General features: G+C 37.2%; 1 protein-coding gene across 4 annotated transcripts in view; it reads left to right on the plus strand.

Annotated features, from left to right (window-relative positions):
• Positions 1 to 26613, plus strand: part of KIAA0825 — a gene marked incomplete at both ends in the record, with an annotated part of 333803 nt that overhangs the window by 147219 nt on the left and 159971 nt on the right. For 3 of the 4 annotated variants that reach the window (XM_084233142.1, XM_084233143.1, XM_084233144.1), the window contains 4 exons: positions 1523 to 1931; positions 6084 to 6243; positions 12909 to 13067; positions 14845 to 14939. In XM_084233142.1, the coding sequence (XP_084089268.1) occupies positions 1523 to 1931; positions 6084 to 6243; positions 12909 to 13067; positions 14845 to 14939 (823 nt within the window). Of the gene's footprint in view, positions 1 to 1522; positions 1932 to 6083; positions 6244 to 12908; positions 13072 to 14844; positions 14940 to 26613 lie in introns of all 4 variants that reach the window. The other variant, XM_084233145.1, reaches the window with a different exon arrangement.

A 26613-nucleotide genomic window follows, 5' to 3' on the forward strand; every position in this document is an offset into this window, starting at 1 on the left:
GACAGCAACTCTCAAGACACTGATGTCATAACAGTGGAGACCATCTAAAACTATGGTTGCAGAGAAATTAGATAATATGATTCATAGTATGTCAGTGTGGCTGTACAGTGCAGGAGAGGAGCTGGGCACAGTGATGAGTTCGGCAAGTACTGCAATAGTACAGGTACCATTTGGGAGAAAGAGTTTGAATTGTCAGTAAACACAGTCACAGGGCATGTCAGAGATTGGGGGGGCAGGTAGGAAGATTTATCAATGCAATCACTAGTCTGATAGGAAGGATTGACAAGAATATTGAAAATACTTAAAAGGAAGGAAGGAAAGGTCAGGAGAGCCAAACCAATAAAGAGGGAAGCATTGAATTTTCCTTCTATTGAGCTAATGGTGACTAGGAAAGAAGAATGGAATATCCAATACGAAGCTAAAGTTGTAGGATTTCAACCCTGGAGAAAGGCCAAGAGTGAAGATTGTGGAATCATCTAGAAGGAAAGATCTTGCCCCAGGGAACATTTGGCAATGCTTATAGATTTTTTTGGTTGTCACAGCTGAGAAGGATATTACTGTTCCTAGTGGGTGGAGACCAGAGATGTTGCTAATTATCCTACAATGCCCAGGAAAACAAAGAATTATCACAACAAAGAATTCACAACAAAGAATTATCTAGCCCAAGATGTTAATAGTGCAAATGTGAGAAATCTTGAGATAGAGAAGAAAGATAGGTAAATCCTTCAGAGAAATAGCTCCCAGCAAGGAAGGGCATATAAAATAATCAGTCAATAGGTGAAGGACCACTTTTAAGAGGTATCAGTAGAAAGTGGAACAAGTATGGAATGCAAAGAAGAGTGACATGAGCCAGTTTGGTCACTCGTTTATTCAACAAATATTTATTAAACAACTGTTACATATGAGACACTGAGTGCTGGGGCTACAGCAGTGTGTCCTCATGGAGATTCTATTCCAGTGGTAAGTGACAGTGAGTGAGTAATGGAGATAATTATTAGGTGATGCTTAAGTGTTATGTAAAAGGCAAAAAGTGGGATCCAGTGATAAAGTGGGACTATGATCGGGATTGGGTTGTGAAGGACTAAGAACTATAATAAAATACAGGAGCCAGTCCCAACAAAAATGGAGATGATTCTGTCACTGATTCTAAATGACCACGAGGTTTCAGTGAAGGTCAGAAGTGGCAGAGACTTTAAAGAGCTCCAACAGGAGTGCCTTTGCTTTTCTTCATTAGGAGAACTTTCTGGCCTTTTTAAGCTGTAGTCTTAATAGACAAAAATATAAATAATAATTCTGAATCTTTTAATCTTTTGTGGGAGAAAAAATAAGCTTGGGTTTTGGGGGATTTGAAGCAGTACTGTGGGAGACCCCAGTAGTGTACTGTCGGAATGTGTCAGGCACTTGCTCTTCTCAACAATTTTCTCCACAAAAATTAGACATCCCCACTTTACACTCAAAACAACACAGTGATGGAACGCAAATGCTAATATTAATCATACCTTTTCTTTCTTTTCTTCCCCAGGCTTCACAAGGCTTGCTGCTCAGGCAGTATCTATTGTAATCAGCAAGTTACCTACGGTGATTGCATGTTTGCCTCCCCCAATTAAATACTTCTTTTTTCTGTCTGAGAGAAAAATGTCAAAAAACTTTGTTGAATTGAAGAAAGCTGGCCTGCTTGTCTGGAACTTGATTGTAATTATATGTCGGATATTTGAGGATGGAAACACTGTGGAACTTTTAACAGGTGCCTCCCTTGACAGATGGAGTAAAGAGAAACTGGGTTTAATCTGTATGTGTTTGGAAAGCATTGTGGGGGAGCAGACAAGTAGTCCTAATCAAATGACCCAGAAGGTCATCCAGAGCATTGAGCAGCAAAAGCCCAACTGGATTGAATGCCAATTGTTGAAAGCAAGGAAATTGAGCACCGAATGGTAAAGTGATGTTTTTCTTCTGCTGAATTTCAACAAATACATTCACAGTAACAAAATTACCAATGAACAACAACAAAATATTGCCAGATAGGCAGCAGTGGTCATTTTACTGACTTCATGGGAACTTTGATTAAAACAGAAAAAAAGATAAATATTCCATTAAAAACTGAATTGTATGTTGTCTTATTAAAATTTGAACCCTATTGATACAATGGAACATTATACTGGTTTAGTCACCATCTTAAGGTTTCTGATTAAAAGGAGGGTAGTTAAACCCAGGAGAATTTGGTTTCACTCCTTTTCAATGTGCAAACAGGTATCTAGTGGATGGCCTCAGGCACTTTGTAAATGGATTGGGCATGGAGATTAAATTAAGAAGGAATTAATGGATATAAAAGGCTTTTTATTGCTTTCTGTGTACCTGATTGTCAAAAAGGTACACATTTTTCATCTGGTAATGTAAGAATCCCAGAGGGCAACTGGGGCATATCACACTCAAGCTATAAACACACCCAGCTGTTTCTGTATGAAAATGTCAGCCTTCTCATAGGTTTGTCACCAAGAGCTGAGTGATTTGTGGTATTGAAAAGATTTTTAAGGGTCCCTGATGAATTTAAATATGTACATAGAGTCCTCCTGTCTTAAAATTAGTCTTCAGTATAGAATTGCATGATATTGATAAAGGAATTACAGTTCAGATGGTGAACGATCACTGTCAAACCCCCTTTTTTTTACACCAGTTACACATACTGTTCCCCATTTTCTTAAAATATATTCATGTTGCTAGCAGATATTATTAGAACTACGTGCCTGAAATGATTGAGTTGTATAGTGATATAAAGAGCTCAGACTTTGTAATCAGATGGAAAAATACTAATCTCTTATATGAGTCATATTGTACACTTTATCCTCTCTCTCAAAGCCTCATTTTTAGTGATGATACCAAGCTGATAGAATTGTTTTGAAAAATTAACAAAGTTCTTAGCATCAAGCTTAGGTAGAGTAAGCGTTTGTTATTTGCAAACTCTGTTAAAATACATTGCACTCACTGATTAGTATAACAACAACAAATTCTCTGTACTAGTTTATATTATGCTGTAAGACCAGTTTATATTAAGCTGTAAAACTATATTAATCCAAATGGGAAAAGTATGTAATCATGATTTTCCTGGTCTTGTCATACTGACTTCCAGAAACTTACTTCTGGAGTGTTCCATGGGTGGGAATGGCAACAGCAGTCAGGCAAATGCTCAGTAACATTGACAGTGACCTTTTTAATCTTTACATTTGCATTCAATACCAGTTTACAAGCTTTAATCCAATGACTAAAAGATTTAAGCCAGATGTCATTATCCATGGCAGTAGTTATAAAAGAGAGAGAGAGAAAAAAAAGAGAAAAATAGTGGATCTAATTATAGTTACAATGTTAAATTTATGATGCTGCTCATTTAGGAATCCCTCTATCAATAACTTCAGTTTAAAATGATATACCAGTGTTATACCTGGGCTACATATGTAACCCATAAGTAATTTTTTTCCTTTAGAGGTGATTTTATTGTATTTCATAAACTGCACCAACATACCTGATATCTCCTATAGTAGGGCATTGTCTCGCTAATATTTGACTGATTAGCTATCATAACATACATCCAACATGAACAAAATTGCTGATTTTTAAAAATGCTTTACAACACTCTAAGACTGAGAATACAGTAAATATATACACAATGTTATATCTTTCAATTCTCCAATGGCATAAATATACAAAAGTGAAGATCTAAAAATTTTTATTGCATTTATTTGAAAAAGAGTTACATTTGATTTATCAACTCACTAGAGTAATCTCTTACAAGATTTGGTCACTATATGAATGTTTCTTCACTATCATTTTACTTTGATTATCTGTTATACAAGTCCGCTTCCACCTCTGTATTTCTCACAAATCTATGATCACTTACTTCATAGATGTATATCATGAAGAAAATGTATTTCAAATCACAATGTGTGGAGAGTTGCCTTGACTTTCCCATAATTTTTTTTCAAGCATGAGAATGTAAGCATTTAAATATAGTTCTTCTGATAAGATAAATGAAATCTTAATTCCCCACGAAGATTATCTTGGAATACACAATATCATTTAGCTAGCTTTCTTTCACTTGTCTCCATATTTAACTTTGATTTTATGGAAATTGTGAAAATAACTGCAGTGGAAAAGGTGACAGCTGTAAGCATTGCTTGTCTTGCATACTGCCTGAAAGCATTACTATTCATTAAAATAACCTTCACTTTGTAGTAACACTCAAGCTGTAAACAGTCAACTTAGATTCTGGAGAACACATAAGCCCCAAAAAGTAAAGAAATGTCTGTCTTTGCAAAGTAATTTGTCGAGTTGAAGATTATTGTTTTTCATCATGGTGACCCTGACTTGGCTGGCTGGGTGCATATACAGATTAAGATTAATGCAGTTATTCCTTGGCTAAGGTCTGCCTCTTTCAGGGCACATTCTCCCTAATGACATGATTGATAGGCAGTCCCAAATCCAGAGAGGAACTCATTAATCATAGCATTGACTGAATCCAATCATTTGCTTCACCTGCACAGTGATGGACAGGAAAGGATACAATTCAGAGGCTGACACTGAGACACTCCTTTGTCAGAGGGCCTCAACTTTTTCAATGTCAGCTTCTACAAAACTTGACAAGAAATTTTGCTTGCAACTGGTATGCAACTTCAAGAAAATATTTGTAAACTTCTTTTATTTCAACAAGATCTCTCTTTTTCCTTAAAGATTATTCTAGTTAATAACTATCTCTAAGAATAGCATTTGTTGTGTTTTTTTTTTTTTTTTAGCAAGACTTATATTATCATAAAGTTCTTTTTTTTTTTAAAGAAGGATTTTTGAAGCTACATGTGGAAGTAATATAAAAGTTAATGTCCAGCATCTGGGTATCATTTGATTCAGTCTTCAGGTCAGTGGCACTGACTCTTGGCAGAACTAATTTTATAATCATGGCAAAATCTCAGTAATGAACTGCAGTATATAGCTGATTACACCACAGTAAATGTCATTTCATCTGGGAAACAGTGGAGAACCATGCATTTTCTTAAAAATATTTAGATTGCAAACACTAACATGATCCTCGTAACAATTGTAATGAAAAACTTAGTATGGAATATACATGATATATGTAGAATTTCTTTTTTTTACACTGGGATAGTTTGAGATTTTTTAAATATGTAATCTCTGATTACTGTATCAATAATGTTTAATGTCAATAATAAGCATATGAATTCTTATAAAGAAAATGTCTCACAAATATATCTTACACATTCTTGGTGTGGTGATAATTTTCCTTTTTCCTGATGGAGCAAACATAGTGTCTTTACCATGAAGAAACAGGAGATGGGGCATATATATTTTATTTATTTATTTATTTGTTTGTTTGTTTGTTTGTTTGTTTGTTTTTTGTGGGATCCTCGCCAGCAGCCAGGTAAGGAACCTGCGCTGCAGAGGCTACCGGCAGCCTCACAGCCCAGCACTCCACAGCTGAGCCACCAGGGGAGGCCCTGGGGCATATATTTTTGAAAGGCAACAAGTGTCAAGAGGCCAATTTAAAATACCCATTGGTGAACATACTACTAGAAAGGGACCAATGTATATTTTGCATAATAGTTTCCCCCCTTTTGACACTTTAATTTGTCTTTAATATGGTCTAAGACAGGTGTAAAGAGGAATCCACAAAAGAATACCAAAGCTATTTCTGACATTAAAGATATTTCTCATCCACAAAGAGAAAATACAAATTATTTCTTACATGTTCTTAAAAAGAAATGTTTTGTTTTCATCCCTTGATTATAGCAATTTCAACAATTGCAGTAATGGGAAAATGTTTTATAGATAGGAGTATAAATGCAATAAAGAAATGTTTTAAAAGAAGCAATTCAATTTTTAAAAATGCTTTCAGGTGCTTAGTTCTAAGGCACTGTTTATGTGTGCAGCAGCGATTTGGGTAGGCTTACCTATTTGAGCGAAATCTTTATAGTTGCTTTGAATGTGAGATTTACATCACCCCTGCACACTCAATCTCTTTGATTATTTTTCATATTTACAATTCTTCACCACTGATACTTCTATGCTTTCTTTGTATTTAGTGCATTTATGACAATAGAGAAAAGCACAGCCTCAGAAGAAGGAGATATTGCTCTTGAACTGACTGAGCAGAAAATAAACATGATGGTCCTGGATATCTGCCACAAACCAGGTGGCAGCGAGTACCTGAGGCAAATTTATCACATCATGCGGCTCAATGAGGTAGGGAAAAGGCCTTTTTACCGAGCAATTAGGTGTGTACTGGCCTGAGGCAGCGTCTGCTGGCAGCTAAGGGTTAGTCAAGGAGGTGATAATACTTCTTAAAGTCAATACCAAACTCAATATTGCATTATTAATAGAATCTATTCAGCCCCGGCTTTTCTGCATTTGTACAGCAAAAGCTTCACTGAAACAATGTAGGTTTTATTTATATGGTTTAAACAGTAACACAGCTCATAAACTCAGTTTAGTTCTGAATTGTATAGACTAAAGGTGTAGTTTGGGAATTGTGTGTTTGTGGCCATTATGTTGATGTTAAAATCTTGTGTTTGTAAAATGAAGAATTTTCTGAAGAGAGTTGTAGTTCTTCTGGAGACATCATACTTGTTTTGATGAAGTTGGAGATTTCTTATATAATGAAAAAACTTGAGAAGAATATTGAAATATATTCCATAGCAAGGAAATTACCCAAGAAGATGCATGAATGCATGGACAGTGGTTAGCACTACTGTGTGCTTGTCTATCTTTATGCTGGGTTAAGCCTCTGATCTTGCATGTTTCTGGATGTTGAAGCAAAAATGTAAAGAGCAGTTATTTCGGTTCTTTATTTGACACAATACAATTTTGCTTAGTCAGGTTTTTAATTTGATCATATGTATCCGAAATAGAATGTCACAGCTTATATGAATAAGAATTATGTTTATATTTGCAAACGCGAATATATTTTTGAATAGTACAAATGGTATAATATGAATAATATGAACCTATAGTTTTTAATCTCAATGAGATAGATCTTAAAAACCTTAAGTTTCTAAGGAGTGAATTCTATCAGTCTTTTATAACTCAATTATAACATATGTAATATATATAAATGTATTTCCCACTCTTAAGTGAAATCAACAAAAATTAAATTGGATATTTATTGGTGTTCAGTCACCTGTTAGATTTTTCTTCACAGAAATGTGGAACTCAGAAGTAATGGTTCTGAAAATATGTGCTATGGGATCTGCTGTGTATAAGATTCTGATGGGGCACCATTACATTGTGATCAATTAAGTTCAAAGTTGTGATTTTTCTTTAACTACAATTGACTATGCTTACTGTTCTGGTAATGTCTATCAGATGTGGTGTCGGGCTAAATACTTGGTGGTTTATTGTGCTGAGTCATGGAGCTACTATGTAAGAGTATGTAGTGCCAGCAAGCACAGGGTAGGTTCACTATAAATTTGGGCAGATGGCTAAAGAGAGTCCAGAGCCCTCAGTGGATTTTTCAAGCTTTAATGCTCTCAGGGAATCAGGTACACAGCCACACTAGGCAGCGAGGCTGGCATGAAGGGAGGCTGACATGCAAGGAGGCAGGAATGGCCCTGGCAGGGTTGGGGCAGGGAGACAACTGAGCCTATCAGAATCCCCCCTTCCACCCATGTAAATTCACGCTCTTTCTGGCATTCTCTCTCTCTTGCATCATCTCCTGGTCTCACCTCTTCTGTAGTCATGCTATTCGTCCTCTTGCTGCCACCGCTGCCACAGCTTTTAGCCTAGTCTCTAGGCTCTGGCGTGCACACTCATACATGCATGCACACCTACGTCCCAGGTGTCCACAAACAGGCATGTGTGCACTGTGCCCATGCTCCCAAGCACCTTCTGCATTCAAGGCTGCAGGTGATAGCCACAGAGGCTAGTGGCATAAAAAGCCTGATTAATTCATTTACCCTATGGAGGTATGAGAACTTTGAGTCCTCCCTGGTAGCACCAGGAGTTAAGCATCAGCACTATGAAGCAATTTGCAGCTACTACAGCACTAGTTCGATCCCTGGCCAGGGAGGTGGCCCACATGGCGCAGCAGACCTCTGCTGTCTCACCCACTGCTCCCCTCAGCAGTGTATTTCAGTCAATCCGCCTGTTCTGCTCCCCACTCTGTCTCTGGTGAATCCTCTCACCCCACCACAGCCCCGCCATGCTCCTCTGGCCTACACCCCAGCTCTTGTTTGCATAAATAAATAAATCTTTAAAAAATTATGCTAGAACTAATTAAAGTAATAAGAACTTTAAATATGACTTCCAAAACAATGACAAGCAGAAAGTCCAAATAGCTAGATATGAATGACTATATAACTGGTATAATACTTATGGCTCCTTTTATACGGTACATCATGTAATTGAAGCCGAGACACCCCCGTCTTTCCCCATTGCCAGACTCTGGCACTTGGCCTCAGAAGCTGTTTGTGGGCATTTTACCACCCACCACCAGTGCCCCACTGGGGCTCAGACTGCAGGCAGAGGCCAGCAGTGGTGACTGAGGCCAGTTGTTCCTCACCAACCCATCCCAGGGCATGCAGCCCCTGGTTCAGGACTGCTGGAAGGAGCATGAGGCCCCAGTGCGAGTTCCCCCAGCTGAAGGCAGTATAGAGGGCTGTGGATTTGTTGTCTGGAGCATAGAATGCCCCCATTAGGTGTATGTTATAAGCTGATTGGTAAAAGATCCAGTCAGCCATAGAATAGAAAATGGTCCAATCAGACCTGTAGGTGGGGTAGAGGAAGGTGTGGCTGAAACAGCACATAAAACAGGGCAGAAGCCAGCTTGCAACTCTGAGTGTCAGTTCCTGGCCTAAGAAGAGAGACACTTGGTCTCTCAGACTCTCACAGAAGAACCCTGTTCCTGACTTCAAAAGAAGTAGGACACATCCATTAGCTGACTTATGAAGGAAGAAGGTTGAAGAGCTTTGCAGAAGTTAGGCCTGCTGTCCTCCAGCCTTGCTTCTGACATCACCTGGAAGTACCACCAAAGGCCCTGGGCCTGGTGTCTCAAAGAACTGTTTGTTGTTGATGGAGGTCAACAATTTACAAAGAGCTGTAACATGGTGGATTTACACTGCCTCCTGTGATTGGCACTACTGGCCAGAGCTACTCAGCACTGTTGACGAATGACTGCTCTGTCGTCCAGGTCACTTCTGAGAACTGTTAATTATCCAGCATTGCCTCCCAGTGCTGCTGCCTCCATTGTTGCCCGGTCTATCCTGACCTTCAGACTATTGCTGTGGGGTGCTATGCAGTCATCTCAGTGGCCCCCACCTGTAAGTGCCTCCAGCTGCCGTGAGTTGGATCCTGACCTGCAGCTTGCTGGCAAGCTCCAGGCCCTTGCTGATAGGATGGTGCCACTTTGGATGAGGGACCTTTTGGGGGTGACTTTTGGACACTGTGGACACTATCTGGGGTGATATACATGGCCACTTGTGGCCCTAAGAACTCTTCCACCCCTCTCTTTTAAATAAACCCTTTTAAATAAACCCTTTTAAATAAACCCTTTTAAATAAACCCTTTTAAATAAACCCTTTTAAATAAGCCCTTTTAAATAAAACCTTTAAATAAACCCTTTAAATAAACCCTTTTAAATAAGCCCTTTTTTTAATAAACCCTTTTTTAAATAAACCCTTTTACTGCTGTTCCCTGAACCTTAGTGGCTTTGCAGTTGTACACAGGTGAGAACCCACAGATGGAACCTGTAGCCTCCACCTGGTCACGGTCTTTTGACCCACTATAGCACCCCTATAGCCCTGCTATAGCCCCTGGCATATTTCTGTTTCAAAATTATATTGTGGTGTTTGTTCATTTGGTGAACAGCACTTAGTCTATAGCATTTTGAGGTCTTCTGCTAAGTACAGTAGATCCTTGAAAAACTTGGAAGCCCGCTGGTTGAGTACCTGGATGTGGGAACAGTTCGTGTGTGTGTGTGGAGGGGAAGCAACCATAAATTGTAGGAGGGTTGTCAGCTGTTATATATAAAGGTGTCCATAACTTCCACGTTGTTCAAGTGTCAGCAGTATTATTTGAAAAGTAAAGAAGTGTTTATTGTTACAGGCCTTTGTGAGGGGAAAAATGAGTATGCTATTAACAGAAGATAAAGTTATGACACAAAGTAAATTTTAAAATATTTGTCTTTGAGGATCAGATAAAACCAAGCCAATAACAAACCTTAGAAGCCTGACTGTAGAATTGAAGTAACCAGAGTTGGGGCAGGGGGAAGTGAGGAGACCGAAGTGAGAAGAGGACTCAGTGGACTATGGAGGAGGAATGTGGGGGCGTTGGTGGTGGGTGTGGAGTGGTGACATATATCTGAAATGTGTCATTCTATACAATGTTGTAAGCCAGTGTTGTCTCAATTAAAAAAAATCTGAGATAAAGGTAAGTTGTTTGAATACAATAGTTCAACCTGTTGAAGATGCTGGACATGATCACATATGAGTGCAGTCATGATTATAGATTTGGTGAACTTCAGTGAGTGAGGCCATGAGGCTGTAGAGCTCATCAGTGAAGAAAAAGAGAAACTCTGCATAGGAAAAGAATCTTTCATGCAATTACACAGGGAAGGTATGAAGGATGTTCAAAGAATTATTTAAAGAAATGTATTAGGTAAGCAATAATCTGGTTATCTAGTAACCAATATCACAGAAAATCTGAGGCTTTTTATTTTTTTAAATGTTTATGTGTAGAAGTACTGAAGAGTAGGCCAGAGGTACAGGGAGTGAAAGGATTCACCAGACAGAGTGGGGAGCAGAACAGGTGGATCTGCTGAAATACACTGCTGAGGGGAGCAGCAGGTGAGACAGGAGAGTTCTGCTGTACCGTATGTAGGTTAGCTCCCTGGCCAGAGATGGAACTCATGCCCTTGTGGTGACAGAACTGAGGCTTAACCCCTATGCCACCAGGGAGGCCCCAACCTGAGGCTTTCATAAGGGTGGGAACAAATGTATAGCAGAGAAGTCAGAGAAATTAACAAGGGAGAACATACCATTGTCTTTACAATTTGCAATGGGTACTTTTTTTCCTTTGAATTGTGAAAACAAAATATCCATATAAGGAGAAAATCAGTGAGGAAAATTGTTATCTAAAACAAGCCTTTTTTATGAGAGTATTTTATTTATTTTTTGAGATTTTACTTTTAGAAATCATGATAGAGAATTTCTGTTTTTGTTCAAAAATCTAAATCCAGGCATAAATTATTTTCTGATGATTTTTTTTTAAAGACTTATTTATACAAGAATCGGGGTACAGGCCAGATACACGGGAGGGTGAGAGGATTCACCAGAGACAAATTGGAGAACAGAACAGGCAGACTGATGAAATACACTGCTGAGGGGAGCAGCGGGTGTGACAGGAGAGGTCTGTTGTGCCATGTGGGACCCTCGCCCATTGGCCAGGATTGAACCGGCGCTGCAGAGGCTGCGGACAGCTTCGCAGCGCGCGCTCAACCGCCTGCGCCACCAGGGGAGGCCCTATTTTCTGATGATTTTATCATCTGATAATATTTAGTAAGAGTACAAGTTTGTGTTTGTGTGTGTGTATATGAGAAAGAGCACAGAATTCATCTTTCTAAAGAGGAATAAGCTCTTTAGAACTTAATTCACAAGGAGCAAGTTTGAGAAATTTCTGTCATTGTTAAGTAGTGATTTCTTCACGTCCAAAGGTCTTAAGGATCTGAAATTTGCCTTCAAAGATGAATAATGGGCATTTCTATTTATGACATTAGAGAGTCATGGGGAAGCACAGTGATCTGGACCCAGTTATGTGGCTTGTTGCCTGGATTCTACTGCTTGTCCCAGCATGACCTCAGGTTGCTGAGTCAACTGTTATAATGTGCTGTGGGTTAGAGTTTCTCAAACTTTCATGTGCCTAACAATCTCTTTGTTAACAGGAAGATTATGATTTGGTGAGGTTTAAGATTCCGCTAGTCTAACAAGATCCCAGGTGAGGCAGATTCGATTGGTCGATGCCCCAGATTTTGAGTAGCAAGAATTTCCTAGGTGACCTCTAAAAGCCTTGTAAGTTTCAATTTTCTGAACTTAGTCCTAGCCTTACCCTTGAAGAGAAAACTATATTATGACATACTAAAAACCAGGAAGATACTTATATAATTTTACATTAAAAACTGGGATGCTTATAAAAAGTAAGCATTTGATTTGGGGGAAACTTTCATCATTTCAATTTGTTGTCTTTCAGAAAGGCTATTATAAAAATAGCTTTGAATTATTCACCTTATTTATTTATGGACAGAAAATGAGATATAATGCAGTAGATTGGTGTTTTTGCCTAGGCTGCCACTGTCAGTTGGCGAATTCAAATGACATATTTTGAGTTTCTATTCAACCTTTGTTTCTCAGTCAACAGCATGAAAATAGAGTGTAGGAGCTTGTGTTGTAATTAATTCTATATAGAGATTGCTTATGAAATATCAAAGTACTTTGCACTCTGCTGAGTACAGAGTAGGTAAAAACTACACTTAATGAATGAATGAGCAATCTTCTACTGTGAATAATCATGTACCTGAGTTAAGTGTTGGTAACCAGACATGTTAACACATGAACCAATGACAAGACAATGCCTATTAAAAAGATTCTCACATACCAAGCATGCATTCATTATGTAAGTATTTGTAAATGGTTTTCTAATCTATCCTATATATTAGGTGAACCTGTTTGTGATGGGTTTATTGCAGTCCTGATTGGTAGTCTGCTATGTTTCTTCTGAAAATGTATTCTGTCCTGAGGCAAGTAATACACTGTAATCTAGCAAATGTGCTGAAAGGGTAGATTTTGATATCGATCAGCTTATTTTTAAAGAGAATATATGCCTCGCACCTCCATGACTTGTAATTTTTTTTTTCCTTGAAGGAATATTTAAAAGAGCAGCTGTTTTCTATGAATGGTTCAGAGGGAAAACTATTACCCATCAGACCTTTAAATATGACCTTGAGGAGTGTGGAGGATCAGCCTTCTTCCTTCAACCCTTTCCATGTGTACAAGGTGTTTAGTGAAAACATGCTCGATCAGGTATGTGGAAATTAAATGATAAATTTAACTTAAATGTATGATTTCTTTATACAAGTGATATAAAAATGCTTTGTGTTGACTATTTACTCAATTTTTTTTTTAGCTAGGAAATTAAAGGCCTGTTCTTATTTGCATGGCTTGCACAAATTGACTTTGAAAAAGTTATTTTACTTTCTTTCTATTTGTCAAACTGATTCATATGTTTGGTCTGTAAAATTTAACTTTTGACCAGGTCAGTTCACCACGGGCAGAGGGAACAGCTGTTGGGCTGTGTCTACAGAAGGCCTGAAGTCACAGGCATTTCGTAACAGTTTTCCCCTTCTTGCTAGCCCTCATCCCCCGATACACAAACTCACAAAATACCTTGCAATCTTTGACTATCTGATTTTTCAGGTAAATCATAAAATAGTTTAAAATTATTACTAAGGAGTGCATCAAGCCCCTATTGTAAGTAGCATGAGATAAATTTGCTTTTTTATAACTATAAACACATTCCTGAATTTTAATGAATTTGCTACTCATATTAAAGTCAGGATATTTGGAATAAAGTCAATGTGATAAATACCACACATTTTTTAATGTCAAGTTATGCCGTTGTTTAAGGTGCATGTTTCAGTGCTTACATTCAAAAGATCATCTTTATGCCAGAGTATTTGAAATCTAAAGTTGCGATGCCTTTTCCTAGATGCCTCTTGACAGACTATTTGAAGTAACTGGTGAGAAGAAAAGAATTGCTTGACCTAGAGTGCTAACGAAAATAAGAATTAAAACAATGGCCTAATTCGGGATGCAGAAAATATTTTTTACCATGCCTGTTAAGGCTCTAGTCTACATTCATCAATACTGTGGTAGAATAAGACCTTCAAATACTGACAACCCCGGGCAGAATTCTCCTGTTCTATGACAAGATTGTAGTGCTCCATTAATCAGTGGGTGACAGGGCATAGTTCTTGTTGGATTTTATACATCAACCTGGACTCTTATTATCTAAATTATTTAGTTTCAAGAAGCAAGAACTTCTATAATATTTTAAAACCAGATACATTTTTTAAGTTTGAGTTTATTGGCTGCTTTTCTGTGTTGTACATTACATTGCTCCAAACCATAAATAATCATTATAGTTGTTAAATTAGCCTCACTTCATTTAAATAAATGGCATGTTTTATTCAGTTCTGAATTATGATATTATCTTTCACAGCAATTTTTCTCCTTAATCTGTTGTGAAATTATCTATTAAATAAGAAAAAAAGAATAATTTATGTTATTTACATTTATAGGTTTTTATATTCTCTTTAAAGCCTTCTCTTAACCAGAATGATAACATTAATATCACACTCTAAGCTAAGCTGAGGCTTTTAATTTGGGTCATAGCACTTCCAAATTAGTGTCCTTTTTAAAGTCAGATTTCAGGGCACTGAAAAATACTATAAATTGATATGATATATAAAATAGTTGCCTATTATTTTTATTTTCAAAGAATTAGCATCTCAAGGAAACTTGTTGGGCAAATGCCATTAACACTTGGAAGACTAACGACTCAAGAAATTGATTTATATTTTTATAAATAATGACTACATCCCCAAATGGATTTAAAAATTAATTGCTGTCTTATTGTAATAAAAACCTTCTTCTATGGACATGATTGATGTTATCTGTCTAAGTCCTTGTTCTGGACCCCCCTCCTTCTTAGTTAGTCTATCACAGCTGGAGCTTTAATTTACTGATCATATTAATTCTGATTAATAACTAACAATAGTGTGTTCTCATTTATCAACAGTCAGCCATCACAAAATGGAACTGGGATTGGTCAAACTTGTTGCCAAATTATCTGGGACTGGATAAGATGACCTTCAGTATACTGCTGAAAAACAGGTAATAAGATTGGGGATTTGGGGAAAATGATATTTAAAATATATCTGAAATTATATGAAGTATATTTCCTAATGTTTTTTCATAATAGGCATTTGCAAGAGGTTTTGAGATGAAAATAGCTGATTTTAGCCTGAATTTTAAATGTTTGACCTTGTGTATATCATAATTCAGCATTATGAACACTAAAATTCATTGATTTGAATATCATAATGTGCCTCTGTTTTCAGCAATTCGATTAAATGCATACAAAATATCAAGTCATATTAACTAGCCTAATCAGGAGAAACATAAATAAAACTGTTGTGATTTGAATTTTTTGCTTTTCAGCCAGTTATTTTGGCACTGTCTTGCCATAACCTCAATTGTATGTTATTTTACACACATATACTCCAGCACAACCCAGTAAAATGATAATGTGATTCAGTCTAAGAACTTAACACATGGAATTTACTTTGCATAGTTTATTTTCTTTATCTTGTGGGTTGCTTTTAAACATTATTTTAAAGTTTTCAGTGAATAGTGTAAGGTATAAACTTTAAAACTTGGATTTTTCTCTTAAGTATCACATTTTCACCTAAGATAAATACGTATGAGACTTTTATTGTTCAAGTATCATGTTTTCTTAAAGTATGAGCATTCTCATCCTTCTATATAATACTTGTGAGGTAGAATATATTTCCATATCTTTTTGAATATATGTTAGGTAAAATTTTTCCAGAAAAACAATAGCATAACATTGTAGAAATTGTCAGATCATCCCTGAGAAATATGGGGCTATGTAAGAAAATGTCTGGAGAGAGAGATTCTAGTATTTCCCAAGTAAAAGTTGTTTTGTTTTTTTAAAGATTTATTTATTTATTTATACAAGCACTGGGTACAGTCAGAAGCGGGGGAGGGTGAGAGAATTCACCAGAGCCAGAGCGGGGAGCAGAGCAGGCAGACTGATGAAGTACACTGCTGAGGGGAGAAGCTGGCACCAGGAGAGGTCTGCGTGCCATGTGAGACCCTCGCTTAGCAACCGGGGATTGAACCAGCACTGCGGGCAGCCTCACAACCCAGCGCTCAATCGCTGCGCCACCGGGGAGGCCCCCAAGTAAAAGTTTTAAGTCAGCTTTATAACCAGTAAAAGTTATAGCTTAGTTGTGTGGTCACATATCCTAATATGAAACTCACCTACCCACCATGAACAAATTGGAACAGTTCAGAAGCTTCCCCATAAAGGACAGTGGCTTCTCCCACCAGGCTTGTCCCCTGGCAGATAGTAGTCTGGAATTGTACTCTATTGCATGCACAGGACCTTCTGAGACACTCCTACCCTGCCCCAATGTTGCTTGGAGAGATGGACAAAGTGGAAGTGTATAAAGGAGAAAGCAGATCTGGTTACATGATGTTTCACATTATAAATTGTCCACCTGGAAACAAATGAGGAATGATGTTACATTATTATTTGGAAAGCTTTAAATTTATGTAGATTAACTGTATTATATTTTACTAAGTTTTTTTTTTTCAGCTGTGAATGCTGCTTTCCATCGACTAAATGGTACTCTAGGGGCAATAGATCCTTCAATACACTGGATTTCCTCTGTATAATATTCACTCTTAAGTGAATTTGTGTTTTAACCAAAATTACAAACTTATTTTTGTTTAACAATTTTATATATACTTCAATGAAGTCAATAGATATTACGGTCTGTTTCCCTGAGATATGTGCAGGAGTTAGTGGGAGAAAAGAACTCCCAGAAATTTAGCCAGAGTAACAGGTCAAAACAGTTCTTTTACAAAAGGATCATGAATTTTTAATAGAAACAGCTAGAATCTCATCTTAAGAAACTTAGATTTTTACAGGTTGGTATGAAAAGCATTCTGCTTCAAACTACCACATACCACAGTAATGAACATAATTGCTCTACCTTAGAAGAATGAAAGATACCTGAGAGTCTTTAATCTCTTTAGCACTTTCCCATTTATTTTAAGAATGCTATTTAAGACTTGGTTAATATTGAACCAGTAAGGAAGATATTTTCTGTTGTTTTCTCTAAGAGAATCTTATCTGAAAAATGCTGATTTTTTAAAAATAGTGCATTGAATTTCTAACAACATGGTTATCTGAAAAAACACACTTGAATATGAGAACACAGAACATTGAGTTTTTAGGATGAGAGTTAAAAATGCCATCCAGCATCCACAAAGTGATACTCCTTACCTATACCAGTGATCTTTGAGGGTAATCAGAATCAAAGAAGAAAATCCAGAACAGCTCAGTTGACTATGTGCAGTTATTTTTTCCAAACCCACCAATTAAACAAGTTATTTGTCCTCTTATTTTTCTCTCTTTAATTGGTAGTAGACTAATTTCTACTCTAGTGTAGATATAAAGCTAAGATATGAGAACATAATATTGTGAAGAAAAGTGAACTCAAATATACAAATATGAAAAAATTTCAGGGACAGGAATACTCTCTACATACCTCCTAAATTTCTTTCTGCCTGAACTTTTAATTCAATGTAATAAGCAGACCATCTTGTGGACTTTCTCTCTCAAGACTCAAAGGCTCAGAGTGACCCATATTCCCTACCCTCCAAATGGGATGGAGGTGAGAAAGCAGGATTCCTGATTTTTCAGGCCAGTTCTGCTGAGAACTTGTCTTAGGAAAGTTATCAAAACTATTTCACTTTGGATTTACTCATCTTTAAAATGAAGTAGTGATAATTATATATCTACTTCATGGAGATTATTGACAAAATGAAGTGAGTTAGAAGATACCAAAGTGTTTTGAAAGTTGAAAGTACAACCATAGAAAAGCAGTAGCACTAGCACATAGCAGAGGTGTTAGTCTGTGGCTAGGTATGGAAAGATAAGGTCATCAAGGACTAGCAGAGTTGGGGGGTGAGATTATGCAGTCATTATCTCATATATGATATTGTATACCAAGGGTGTGTAGATTCCAGGCCTAAACCAATAGTGAGGTTCAGAATAACTATCAGGTGACAGACCAGATGACAGGCTCATTGGTCTGAAGAACAGTGGAGAAAAATGAGCAAGGCGAAGGGTTTAAAGGTCACATGAGTCACTCAGGAGATAGTCTCAAGAGCGGAGTGTTTGATGGATAGTTCAGACACTTAAAAACAGAGATGCGTGGTGGTAACATTAACTCCCTATTTAAGACAACACTCACTTTTGTTCCATGAGCTGGTTCTGTACTGAGGTCAAAGGCAGAACAATTCTTGAAGTGATTGCCTAAGTCTTTGGCAGATATGTGTTGTCTGCTCACTATCAGACCTCATCTCAAAACCTTTCCCTCCAGTTCCTGGTGTTCTAAGTTCATTGAGTTCTTCCAATTCTTCAGTTCTTTCCCACTGTAGGGTCTTTGTACTTGCATTTCCCTTAGTGTTTCACATGTCAGTGTCATCTTGTCCGTCTTGGCCACATGTTACTCCTTATAGAGGTCTTATCCCTTACAAGTGACACTCAAGGTCACCTAAACATTCTAGTCTACTATGTTTTCTTGAGTTATCTAAAATTGTAGTGTCTGTTTACTGGCTCCTTTTTTTTTTTTTAAAGATTTATTTATTTATGAATGCAAGATCTGGGGCACAGGCCAGAGGTACAGGAGGGTGAGAGGATTCACCAAAGACAGAGCAGGGAGCAGAACAGGCAAATGGAGAGAAAACACTGCTGAGGATAGAAGCAGGTGAGACAGGAAAGGTCTGCCACACCATGTGGGTATCTCCTTGGCTGGCAGGGATCGAACCCGCACTGCGAGGCTGTGAACTGCTTCACAGTACTTCGCTCAACCCCTTGCGCCACCAGGGAGGCCCTGTTTACTGTCTCTTAATCCTTTCCCCTGCTCCTACCCACAATAGAATACAAAATCTATGAGAATAGCACCTTAGCTGTATTATACCAGCTGTGTCTTCAAAACCCAGAACAACCCTTGGGCACAGAGCAGGCTCTGGGTAATGGATGTCAAATTAGCAACCAACAAATGAGAACTTAGAATGCAGAGGAAAAGTCTGTTCCTGACAGATGAGTAGGAATTAGGCTTTCTCTCAAGATGATGTTTGATCAGTAGTAATGTTGGTGTAAAAAGTATACCTTGGAAAATCTCAAGAAAAAAATTACAAGCATATTCTATTCATTTTCAAATTTGAATGAAAAGCAGGATAACTAAACTCTGTTTAAAATGCCTGTTTTAATATTCTGTGGTGTTTGGCTCAGATCAAAAGTACAAAACAGTTCTTTATTTTAAACTAATTGATACAAATTCAACTCACAACCTCTTCAGCAACAAAGACTATTCTTGACTCCACAATTCAGAAGGCTATTGACTTTTGGTGATAGAATTTGTATTTGTTACATGATACTTAAAATGATAGGTGGAGTTAACTGAGAATAATAATTCTACCAAGTCCTTGAAAATTAATTACTTGTGATTTTCAAGATATTTGAAGAAATGTGTTATAGCTGAGACTTCAGAAGAGATTTCATATAATATATATATTATATGTTTTTATATATACATATTATGATTTTTTTAATGTAGAAAGTTTGCCATTGTGGGAAATAAAGACTCTTTAGATGTTCAGAAAATCAGCACATGTATCAGTTCTCTATCTTTACCTTTAATGCTGTGCAAGTACAGTGATTGTGCATTGATCTTTTGAAATAATAAAGGTTCTTTTCACTGTTTCTTACTATTAGCTTTTTTCTTTCTTTCTCATTTACTTTAAAATAAATCTAGACTAGGGAATGAGATAGTGATTGCATTTGCAGAAGAGATCACCAAAAGGAACTTTCTATAGTCCTCCATTCATGGTGAATCTCCAGATTGCCATTTTGATATTGTTTTCTTTGTCACTGGAGCAAATTTATGTGACTTCTTTTCTCTTTACCTTATTTATTCAAGCCTAATTCCCAAGAATTGTGGTGTTGAAAATAATCTGTGAATACAGTGGAATGCTATGCTATTTTAACCATCTAAATATACTGCATATGAGTTTGGCTTCGAGTTGAGCAAACACAATTAAATATGATGGCAGGAACAGCAGAAGGGGTGGTGGTGGCAGATTTCTGGCGATCACTTTGGGGCCTTTCCAGGTGGACAATAACCATATATCTGAGAGGAAACAGATTAGAAAGCGTGTTTTAAAAGAGCCATTGATCTGTGGCATTGAATGTTTGCTTTTAATAATAATAATAATTACTACTAAAGTATCTTTAGACTCTTGCAGATTATAGTGTGTGTGCCCTGTGGTGTGTGGAGAATAGAAAATATTGTCTCTGGCCTTCAGCTGCACACACTGCACTCTCCAATGGTCGTTCTCAGGCAGTGCTGCCATTAGCACAATGTTTATAGTTGTTCACAGCAGTAAATTCCTGATGCAGCAGCAGGCTGCCTGGTTATAGAGAAGTGGGCTTAAGAAAAAGGGGAATATGATTTTATGAGTACATATCTCTGAGCCATTACATACATTATGTGTGCCTTCGCATTCAAATTTGGGGTTTTTTTCCCCCATACTTTAGTTCCCTAGAAACTATTTCCTTCCTTTTTCTTCCATCTAAAGACCACAGTGAGTATCTACTAACCCCATCTTCTCAAACCAGGAGCAGGCTTCCCTGCCATCCTTAAACCCTAAAGCAGGACTTTCTTTTTTTTTAAAAAAAAAAGATTGATTTATTTATACAAGAGCTGGGGTACAGGCCAGAGGTGCTAGAGGGTGAGAAGATTCACCAGAGACAGAGCAGGGAACAGAACAGACAGACGGACCGAAAGCACTCCTGAGTGGAGCAGCGGGCGAGACAGGAGAGTTCTGCAGGGCCATGTGGGTATCTCCCTGGCCGGTTGGGAATCAGAGTGCCGCTGCAGAGGCTGCACAACGCAGTGCTTAACCTGCTGCACCATCAGGGAGGACCAAGCAGGACTTTTTTTGTTATAGACATTGTTTATGTATATTTAGGATGTAGAAATTTAGCACTTTGATTCTCAGGAATTCCAGGAGTTAGGGCTTGGTACATGAACCAAACAAACCCATAAACATATATATTCTGATTGGTAACTTGTTTATGTTTTCCTTTATGATATATAAGGTCTTTCACACGAATCTCCTTTGTCTCACACTATAGCTATGTAATGAGAGACAAGTACTAATGAGGTTATAAAACATTCAATGATATGCCCAAGGTCACAGATATTAAATATTGTAGGGAACTCAAAATGAAGACTTCTGACTCTGTTTCCAGTGTGTCATCTATCACACTGTATTATTGGTTGTGTTCCCACCCAGTTTTCTTGAGAGATAATTGACATATTATGTAAGTTTAAGAGGTACAATGTGTCCACAGATATATATTGCAAAATGATTACCACAGTAACCTTAGCTAACATTTCCATCACCTTACATAAATACCATTTATTTTTGTGGAAAGAACACTTATAACCTACTATTAGCAACTTTCAAGTATATACTTCAGTGTTTTTAAATATAATCAATATACTATACATTCGATTTTCATCTTTTCATCTTATAACTGGACTTTTTTACTGTTTGGTCAATTTTTTTATTATATAGTCACTGAAAACACTGATAATGAAGATAGCAAACACAGAACATGTGTCATGTGATTGGCATAATTGGAATGAATTGCATGCATATATTCAAATATAAATCCTCATAATAACCTTATAAAGTAGATACCATATTATCATTATTTTCCTGCTAAGAAAACTAGGGACAGAGACACAGAGCTTTAAGATTCTGGTGCGTGTTCATGTTCTTGTCACCACTTCTCTCTGCTACTTCTCTAAGATTAAATTATTCTAATTTAACAAACATTTTTAACCATATACTGTGAAAGACATTTCTGTAGAATAACATAACAATTTACCAGAGAATTTTGTGTACATCAAAGAGTACTTAAATCTGCTCTACAATACTTTAAATTCATTTTGAATTTTCACTTTGGTTGTCACAGATTTGTCTTCCCTTTTCAAATCCCTATATCCCTCTCAGCAACTGTCTTGCCACCACCTACTCTCCCAGAGAAATTAAAATCATCTAATGCATCTCTCAGTTTTTTCTTCCTAAACCTCAACTTTGTTTCTGTGATCTCTAATCCTTTGCTTCCTGTCTCTAATCTTACACAAACAGCTCTCTTCTAGATAAATTTGAGAGGTGAGTTGACTGTCTAGGTTGTGGATGGTCTGAGGGCCAAGCAGTTTAGATTTTATCAAAGAGAGAAAGACTTAATACTGGATGATTTCACTGATATGTGGAATATAGAGAAACAAACCAAAGGAACAGACAAAACCAAACCAAAATCCTTGAAATCTGACTGCAGAACTGAGGCTACCAGAGAGGGAGGATGGGGCGTTGGGAAGATGGGGGCAGTGGGGGGGGGGGCGTTCAATGGACTTTGGTGAAGGATTATGGGTGCTTTAGTGGAGGGTTGGGTATTGTAACATCTGAAGGTCTGAACCTATACCCCTAAGTAGTATACACAGTTGTAAACCAATGTTACCTCAATGAAAATAATTGCATTGAAAAAAAAGAAGTTTGGACTTTAACTATTAGATCTGAGGGAACCAAAAAGCTTTTTTTTTTTAATTTTATTTTTATATTCCCCATTCAATTGCAACCCCATTATTTTGACCCCAATCCCTCCTTTCCCCACCCCCTCCACCCCATAGTGTGTCTCTGGTTCATAGTTGTTTGTTGATTTTGATTTTTTCTTTCTTATAATTATTCTTTTCCTGGCCCCTTATTTAGGTTTTCTAGATTCCTGCTATGAGTGAGACCATCTGGTATTTTTCTTTTTCTTTGTGGCTTATTTGCTGAGCATGATCCCTTCCAGCTCCATCCATGTTGCTGTAAAATGCATGTGTTTATCTTTTTTGAATGCTGAGTAATATTCCATGGTGTATATGTACCACATCTTCTTGATCCAGTCATCTATTTTTGGGCATTTGGGTTGTTTCCAAAGCTTAGCTATTGTAAATAGTGCTGCTATAAACATAGGGATGCAAGTGCTCTTTGGAATTAATGTTTCTGTGTCCTTTGTGTAAATACCTAGGAGTGGAATTGCTGGATCATATGGAAGCTCTATCTTTAGTAGGTTGAGGAATCTCCACACAGCTTTCCATAGTGGAACCAAAAAGCTTTTAAGCAAAGGTGTGACAAGAGCAGAGAGTTACTTTAGGATATTAACAAAGGCTGGGATAGAGGGATAGGATAATTAAAAGGAGAGAAGGCCAGGTAAGAGACTACTGTTAGCAATGGAGGCAGTGATTATGCATCACAGTCGTAAAAAGATGTTCTCAAGTTTGCTTGGAGGTGCAACTAACTATTCCTAATTGGCAGAAAATTTAAGTATGTTAACTTTTCTTGAAGACCATGTGCTGCAGAGATTCTTTAGGTAGAGAGCTATCATGCTTATCATTTTTTCCAGAGTGAGAGTGTCAGTTTAAATCCCCTCAAGTAGATGCCAGGGTGGGATTAGAGTTATAAGAGGTTTGGGGGGAGAAAGACACAGGACAGATAGAGGTAAAAATAAGAGTAGGCAGGGAACCTTTAGATCAGGTTAATGATCTAAGAATGTTTTGACAAAGCCAGTAAGACTCCAAATGTCTCATGTCCTGCAGAACTAAGCTGGCACTTGTACCTCCACTGTGTTTAGGCTTGGGAGAAGCCTGGTCTGAGCACAAATGCAATGGTAGATGCAGAAGAATGACAGCTGGGGTCACTAGACACCTCTGCTAACTGCACCGGGAAATGTTAGTGGTGCATTTCCATGACTACTACAGTGGGGATGGAAAGAGTGATTTTAATATATATGGAAATGTTAGCTATGTTAACAGGGATAGGATTTAAATAAAGTTCTCTGTTACTTTAATGATGTAGAAAACAGACAACCTAAATAAATATGTTAAATGCTATTGAGAGAAATGCAGAATTGGCAATATTTTGATGAAAGGAAAGTATAATAATTTTCTCAAAAGCAGCCATGGGAGAATTTTTTTTTTTTTTGCTTGTCAAATTGAACCAAAATTCACTTTGTAATGTAATGAATTTTCTCCTACCTAATTATGCATTCACATGCTAGCACTTTTGGGTTCTTGCACTGGATCAAAAGCTATTAAAAGTCTGCTTGTATGAGTACATTCTTTTTTCAATAACTCTTCTTTAAGTCTTTCCCCTGTAAAATGCTGCTCAGACCCCAAAGTCCCTGTGATGTTTTTCTCCTAAAAATTTTAGTAGAGGTTCTGCCAGGAGAAGCGCTCATAGATCCATTGATTCAGTTTGGGTAAATATGAGGAGAGCATTGATAGTTTGCAAGATTATTGGTTATCACTATCTTAGTTTATGTTTCTATATGAACATAAAGAGAGAAAATGATAATTTTTTAAAGATTCATTTATTTATGCATACAAGAACTGGGGTACAGGCCAGAGGTGCGAGGGGTGAGAGGATTCACCAGAGACAGAGTGTAGAGCAGAACAGGCAGATCTACTGAAATACACTGCTGAGGGGAGCAGCAGGTGAGACAGACGTGGTGCATGCTGCACCATATGGGTAGCTCCCTGGCCAGCCGGGGATTGAATTCCTGCTGCAGAAGCTGCGGACAGTTTCACAGTGCCATGCTTAACCCCTTGCACCACCAGGGAGGCCCAAACATGGTATTTTTGAAGACATTTTTACTATGACATGATCATGAGAGAAAAATACAATTAAATATGGTAATAACAAATCTGTACAACTGATAACAAATTGATAACTTTATATATTTATTACAGTGTCTTTGTGGTGTTTTGTATATAAAATTAGTACTTTATTATTCTGTAAATGAACCTCTCACCTCTATGTACTTTGAGGGGTTAGCTCTAAATTTGATCTTTTCTTCCATAATATGAAATTTGGCGAGAAGTTTTAAGTCAAGATATTTTTATATGCAGAATAGTTCTATTAATAAAATCACAAAAATTTTTTGTAATTAAACTAAGTAATACAGACGTGTATGTTATTTCAAATTGTACGTGAAGTTCAAATGTAAAATTTAAAAGTTCCCCTTCCCAGCTCTTCAGTTATACTATCTAATCCAGTTGTAGCCATCTGAACCACTTCTGTTTTAATTTTTTGTGGTTATGTATATAAGGAATAGGCTATACCACTTATTTTTTAAAACATTTATGAACTTAAAATAATAAAATTTAGAACCAATGTTTAGGTCTTTATAATGAAAAATACAGAATTTAATTCATACTATGCTTTCTCCCTCTCCCCTTCAAGCTTTGCTAATGAAATTTTAATTTTAGTTCTTCTATCGATCACCTTTATGTGATGTTATAATATAACCTCTATTTTAAAATTATTTTGTTTTCGTATTTTATTATATAAAATATATTTTTTATTATATGTAAAAATACACATATATATTTATATTTTAATGTGAAAATTTTATATAAAGGAAAATTTACTCTTGTACAGTTCTGAGTTACAACACATGCATAGTTTAACAATCATCCAATCAAAATAAAGAAAATTCATCACTCATAAAGATCTCATTCTGCTGACCGTTTGTAGTCATTCTCCCCTCCATTTCAATCCTTGGCAATCACTTATCTTCTCTCTGCCTCTGTAGTTTTCTTCTTACAAGAATGCCCTTGCAATAGAATTATGTAATCATAGGTGACATACTGTTTAATGGTATAGTGGCTGCTTTTACTGTAATGCATCAAAGATTCCTCTACTTATTTGTTCTTATTGTAGGGTAGCAGTTCATGGTATGATGGTGCCTATATTTGTTGGTCCATTTATGTTAAAGGACATTTGGGTTGTTTCCAGTATTTGGTAATTACATTTGTTTCCAGGGTTTTTTTTTTTTAAGATTTATTTATTTATTTATACTAGCACTGGGTATAGTCAGAATCATGGGAGGGTGAGAGAATTCACCAGAGCCAGAGTGGGGAGCAGAACAGGCAGAAGGACCAAAATACACTGCTGAGGGGAGCAGTGGGCGCAGCAGGAGAGGTCTGCGTGCCATGTGGGACCCTTGCCCGTGGCCGGGGATTAAACTGGCGCTGCAGAGGCTGTGGACATCTTAGCAGCCCAGCGCTCAACTGCTGCACCACCAGGGAGGCCCTGTTTCCAGTGTTTTAGTGGAAGCCTCTAAAGCTATTTATGTACAGGTTTTGCATAACCCAGGCTTTGATTTTGCTGGGATGATACCTAAGAATGCTTGGTGGTATGGATCACTTATGTTTATCTTTATAGAGAAAGAATATCTTCTGTCTTACGCTATAATCTCATACTGAATTTGCCATTATCTCCCTGGATGCTTTTAGTAAGTTTTCCCCTCTTTGGTCTTTCTGAAATGACATTGTGTCTATGTGTAAGTCTCTGGATTCTACTGATAATGGGTAGACCCTTCAACACTGATTTTCTTCATATTCAGGATTTTTTTTACCCTATCCCTGTTTATTCCTCTTAAACCCATCATATATTTCTGCCTTTTTGAGATACCTATTAAGACAAATGCCCTGATTTATTCTTTTTCAGTTATTGCTAAAGCTTTTAAGCCTCAGTCTTCCCATACTCACTGTCTTGACATTCTTCCCAGCCAGTCCATCCACTGCTATGGTTTAAATAATAACCCCAGATAGCAAAATCAAATGCCTTT

This window comes from Talpa europaea (assembly GCF_964194135.1).
Source record: "Talpa europaea genome assembly, chromosome: 5".
NCBI classification, from domain to species: domain Eukaryota; kingdom Metazoa; phylum Chordata; class Mammalia; order Eulipotyphla; family Talpidae; genus Talpa; species Talpa europaea.